At 40.4% G+C, this 6000-nt stretch overlaps 1 protein-coding gene across 4 annotated transcripts in view; it reads left to right on the forward strand.

The window, feature by feature from the left end:
- The window catches only part of B3GNT2 (UDP-GlcNAc:betaGal beta-1,3-N-acetylglucosaminyltransferase 2), a 28184-nt gene extending 22491 nt beyond the window's left edge, over positions 1 to 5693 (forward strand). For all 4 annotated transcript variants that reach the window (XM_055328384.1, XM_055328383.1, XM_055328385.1 and 1 more), the window contains one exon: positions 3163 to 5693. In XM_055328384.1, coding sequence (XP_055184359.1) covers positions 3172 to 4365 — 1194 coding nt within the window. In that variant the 5' untranslated portion in view covers positions 3163 to 3171 and the 3' untranslated portion in view covers positions 4366 to 5693. The remainder of the gene's footprint in view (positions 1 to 3162) is intronic.
- Positions 5694 to 6000: the final 307 nt, after the last annotated feature.

Below are 6000 nucleotides of genomic sequence, written 5' to 3' on the forward strand. Positions count from 1 at the left end.
CTTAAAATTAGGATTTATTTTATACAAAGATGGCTATTTCTTTACCTGTATGAAGTGCCCATGCAAGTACATTCTGAGTGTCCCATTTGAGTTCTCTTCTCCTTTGCAAGTAAGGCCCAGAGCAAAGAGGTTTAAGTTGCCAAAGGTGTATTGGACTAAGACTTTCAGTTTGCTCCTTAGGTTTGCCCAAAAGCTCATTCGAAAGGAGCTGACCTAAAACGGTGTGACCCCTAGACTTGGGTATGGGTGTTTGAGTTATTCAGGTTGTGTGTGCCTTGGGGCCCTTTCAAATTGGAATTAAGGAGTAAGAAATGTCTTGTTTGTGGTTTTTAAACTGCCTTCTGTGGAGGCCCTTTCTTGGAGTGCCTGGGTGGCTCAGTTGGTTAAGCACCCATCTCTTGATTTCACTCCCATCATGGTCTCAGAGTTGAGAGATCGAGCCCTGCATGCAGTGGGAGTCTTCTTGGGATTCTCTCTCTCTCTCCCTCCCCCCTCAACCCCATTCCCCTGTTCACCCACCCTCTCAATCAATCAATCAATCAATCAAAAAAAATTTAAAGACCCTTTCTTGGTGGCCCAATGGTGGGATTCTTGAGGGGTGGAGGTAGGTAGTGGTTGAGAAATGAGGGGAGAAATGGGGTGGTGATGGGGGGGCTGGTTATTGGGTGAACTGAGGGCACCCACATAACTTCGTTATTTTCCATGTTTTCCGATATGCAGAAGCTTTAGGGGTGTGGGGGTATGGGATAGGGGCTCGTGTTTTTGTTGTTTTTAACCTTTTACTGCTGTGTCTATAACCAAAGCTATTTAGCAGTGGTAAACGCAAGCAACTAGATGAGGATCTACTAGACACATTTTTAGAGATGCTAAAGAATTTGTGAATTCCCATCCATCTAATCTGGGCTGTCCGGCATGTGTTAACTTCACAGCATTCTCATTATGACGAATAATTCTACTTTGGGACTGTTCATTAGAACCCAGTAAGCTGGGGCACCTGGGTGGCTCAGTTGGCTAAACTTCTGCTTAGGCTCAGGTCATGATCCCAAAGTCCTGGGATTGAGCCCCACATTGGGCTCCTTGCCCAGCAGGGAGTCTGCTTCTCCATCTCCTGCTGCAGCTCCTCCTGCTTGTGCTTTCTCATGCTCTCTCCCTCTCTCTCTGTCAAAAAAAGGGGGGGGGAGGGGAACGCAGTAAACTTAAAACTCCTCTTATATTAAAAAAAAAAAATAAACACTACCCTTGATTAAAGTGGGCACCTAGCCTTGTTTCTAGAGGTTCTAGGAGTGTGGCTACCACTTGGCTTGGTGGCCTGGCAACCTCATTGCCTTGGCTGGGATTCCAGCTCTGCCCTTAACGATGACTTCTTTAAATCTGTTTCCTCGGGTATAAAATGGGAATAAAAGTAACAACACCTACTTCATAGATTCACTGAATCCTCCTGACACTACACCATGCCTGGGATGCAATAGTTCTTAGGAATTCTAAGTGTAGAGTCTCTGTTGTAGAATTAACCTGATAAGAAAATTCCTTAGAGTATGTATTGCCATTCCACTTTTGTGTGTTGTCTTTTATTTTTATTTTATTTTATTTTTAAAAGATTTTATTTATTCATGAGAGACACAGAGAGAGAGGCAGAGACACAGGCAGAGGAAGAAGCAGGCTCCATGCAGGGAGCCTGATATGGGACTCGATCTCAGTCAGGACTCCAGGATCATGCCCTGGGTCGAAGGCTGGCGCTTAACCGCGGAGCCATCCAGGGACCCCCCAGTGTGGGTTGTCTTTTAATATCAAACTTATCTAAATGGTTATGGTTGTTCTTCTTCGGTCATGTATTCTCAGTAGTGCTAGAACTTGGGAATTATATCTCCAGCAAGCTATTTTATTGCTTTTTCTTTTCTTCTTTTGCCCACAGCCTGAAGTCTATTCTTGGCCTTTGATATTTCACGAAAATGTCATTTTCATTTCCCTCTTTCATTTTGCTATAAACAGCTGAGATCTTAAGTATGTAGTTTGAGTTTTGATAAATGTATACAGCCATGAGACCTTCATTCAGGCCAAGAAACATACAGTACATTTCTATGCCCTTAAAGTTCTTTCCTGCCCCTTTCCAATCAAAATGTCGATCCCTATGATTTTTAGATTTCTAGGTCCTAGATTATTAATCTTGCCTTCTTGAACCCAACGTAAATGGAATTTGAGGTCTTCTTTATTCTTTAAGCACTTTGTTTGTTTGAAGCAATCCGTACACCCAACATGGGGCTTAAAACTCAGGACCCCAAGACCAAGAGTCACGCATGCTCTTCTGACTGACCCAGCCAGGTGCCCCTGAGGTCTGTCTTTCACGCACAATGTAAATTTCCATTTATGAATGTACCACAGTTTGATAATCCATTCTTCTGTTGATGGTTTTCAGGTCATTCTTAGTTTGGGGCCCGTAGGATAAAGCTGGTATGAGTTTTCATTTTCTTTCTCTGAATACTCAGGGTGGCTAGTGTCTCCTCCACCTCCCTTCGTTTCTTCTATAAAATGGTAGATTAAGAAACAATTTGGGGTTGGGACCACCATTTTCTAAAAAATGAAACAGACAAAATAGAAAATTTTGCAAATTACGTGGCGACTCACACATTGTAACATGTACAAGTACAGCTAATGTGTGTCCTGGGTCACAATATAAAATGTACTTGTTACGGATTGTGAGCAAATCAGTTTGCAACACACTGATTTGTGTGTGTTTATGAGCAAGGAAGTTGAGCACCTACCTGTGAGGCTATTTATTAGTAAATGCAGGTCTTTGCCCTCAGGTGTCTGAAACAGCCACACTATTAACAGTCACGAACTGCTTGTTATGGACCAGCCACTGTTTCAAAAGCTTGCAGGCGTCCTGTGAGGCAGGTTATTGTCCCCATTCTGTAGAAGGAGAAACTGAGACATCAGTTATACAACTTGTCCACAGTCATAGAGCGGGAATGGTAGGACCACGGTTTGAACCTAGGTGGTCCAAGTCCAGAGTCTGTTCCAAACCACTATCCCAGAGATGATAGAGAGGCAAGTGACCTATGTCAGCAAATGCAAATTAGTAAATATCTAATTAATATGATGCTCCTCAAATGCAAATTAGTAAATATCTAATTAATACAATGCTCCTCCTCCTTTTTATTCCAGATATGAGAAATGAGTGTTGGACGTCGAAGAATAAAATTGTTGGGTATCCTGATGATGGTTAATGTCTTCATTTATTTGATTGTGGAAGTCTCCAAAAGTAGCAGCCAAGAAAAAAATGGAAAGGGGGAAGTAATAATACCCAAAGAAAAGTTCTGGAAGATATCTGCCCCCCCTGTGGCCTACTGGAACAGAGAGCAAGAAAAGCTGAACAGGCGGTACAATCCCATTTTGAACATGTTGGCCAACCAGACGGGAGAAGCATACGGGTTTTCCAACATAAGCCATCTAAATTTTTGTGAACCTGACCTGAGGGTCATGTCCGTAGTTTCCGATTTCAGCAATTTGCCAGACAGATTTAAAGACTTTCTGCTGTATTTGAGATGTCGAAATTATTCGCTGCTTATAGATCAGCCAGATAAATGTGCGAAGAAACCCTTCCTATTACTGGCGATCAAGTCTCTCATTCCACACTTTGCCAGAAGGCAAGCAATTCGGGAGTCTTGGGGCAGAGAAACCAACGTGGGGAACCAAACGGTAGTGAGAGTCTTCCTACTGGGTCAGACCCCGCCAGAGGACAACCACCCGGACCTGTCAGATATGCTGAAATTTGAGAGCGAGAAGCACCAAGACATTCTCATGTGGAACTACAGGGACACTTTCTTCAACTTGTCCCTGAAAGAAGTACTGTTTCTCAGGTGGGTGAGCACTTCTTGCCCAAATGCCGAGTTCGTTTTCAAGGGCGATGACGATGTTTTTGTGAACACCCATCACATCCTGAATTACTTGAATAGCTTATCCAAGAACAAAGCCAAAGATCTGTTTATAGGTGATGTGATCCACAATGCTGGACCTCATCGGGATAAGAAACTGAAGTACTACATCCCGGAAGTTGTTTACACTGGTGTCTATCCGCCTTATGCAGGGGGAGGTGGATTCCTCTACTCTGGCCACCTGGCCCTGAGGCTGTACAATATAACTGACCAGGTCCTTCTCTACCCCATCGATGACGTTTATACTGGAATGTGCCTTCAGAAGCTCGGCCTCGTTCCAGAGAAGCATAAAGGCTTCAAGACGTTTGATATAGAAGAGAAAAACAAGAATAACATTTGTTCCTATGTAGATTTGATGTTAGTACATAGTAGAAAACCTCAAGAGATGATTGATATTTGGTCTCGGTTGCAAAGTGCTCATTTAAATTGCTGAAATATATACAAACTAAGTTTTGCATAGAAAGACCTATCTTGAATAGTTCCCATGTTGTGTTCTTTCACATTAGGGGTAACTTCTATGTTAAACCATCAAAATTGCCTTTATTAGTAGTATCCGTTCGAGGGCCGCTAAGCCCTCCTATGTGGTACTTTCTGAAGAGGGAAAGCAGAAGATTGTAATTTTTTTATGGAGGATATGGCGGGACAATTGGTTCTGATCCTCCCTGTGGCTGATGGTCATTATTTTCTAATTTGCCTTCCTTCTCATCTGAAATCATACATTTCTAGAATTTGACCATTTTTGGTTATTTATGTTTTGCCCTCATATGATAATATTTCTACTTTCCATTATAATGAGTGAATTATCTGCAATTTAGGTGTTCATAAATGTATTGGCTACAAAGACTTTGTAATCTGTGATTCAGTGGTTTTTGTTAAATGGAATTCCATTTATTTTCATGAAATTTGGATGAATTTTTAAAATCGTCTAGAAAAATTAACTTCTGTCAAAATTTCCTGCCACCCCAACAGTATTTTCTTGTGTTAATCAGGTTAATTTTGCAAAATGAGAATCACTGTGTGGCATTTATCTGGTTTGCCTTGTTTGGTCTTATGGCCATAATAAGGAGAAAATTGAACTGTTCTTGTGTTTGGTTTGGTAGGCAGTATCATGATAATTTTCAATTTTTAGTGATTGAGGATACTGAGTGTGATTCCGTAATGGTCAACTGAAGATTGAATTGACACTGGCAGCCATATTGTGCTTATGACTTTCCAATGTGGACCAGGAAAGCATATGTCATTTCTGAACTTTAAGTGAAAAAATTGAAATTGCAGACCTTCTCATGAATGGATTGTCAGTTTAAAACTCCAGGATTCTGTTCTTGCCATATTTCCACATGTCGCTTATACAAAATTATTCTGAGTAGACTGCTTCCCTGTCTCAGTGTAGGAAGTGCCTGTGTTTTTATTTATTGTTCAGATCAAAGACCAAAACATTTTCTTAAATATATTTTGTGTAATATTTTATTTGTATACAGTGTTGTTGATGAAATATTTAACTAGAGCATGGTATTTTAAGTGTTAAGGTGTAACATATGTTAAATAAAGCTGTTATTTTTGAATTTTAAAACTTGGCTTTTTTGTGGGGGAGGGGGACTCTGAACTACTAGAGTTGATAAAATTCTGCCAAACTGTTACTTACATATACTGTCTTGTAACATGCTTTCTTGAAATATTTTTGTGTTTATAGAGATGATGCTTCTTACCACATGTGATACTGGGGACTGTGAGAAGATGGAAATAAAGTCACTGTATTTTTAATTGTTGTGTGTAATGTGTAATGGTCTATGATCCCTTTTTGTTTCCTATATTTGATTACATTTTCCCAAAAGAGACTATTCCCCCCCCCAGAAACTATTATAGTAATATCGACCTTTAACTTTTGCTCTGTCTCAGTGGGTTCTCTGTCTTTGCATTTAAAGTTCTTAAAAGTGCTTTCCCATTAGAGTCCTGAAAGAGGAATATAAATATATATTTATGCTTCCATATGTGGCGAGTAGAAAATTTAATTAGGAAATAAAGCAGCACCTTTTAAATTTCTTTATGTATAGTTGATACACAATGTTAC

Source organism: Nyctereutes procyonoides, unplaced genomic scaffold (assembly GCF_905146905.1).
Source record: "Nyctereutes procyonoides isolate TBG_1078 unplaced genomic scaffold, NYPRO_anot_genome, whole genome shotgun sequence".
In the NCBI taxonomy this organism is placed as follows: Eukaryota; Metazoa; Chordata; class Mammalia; order Carnivora; family Canidae; genus Nyctereutes; species Nyctereutes procyonoides.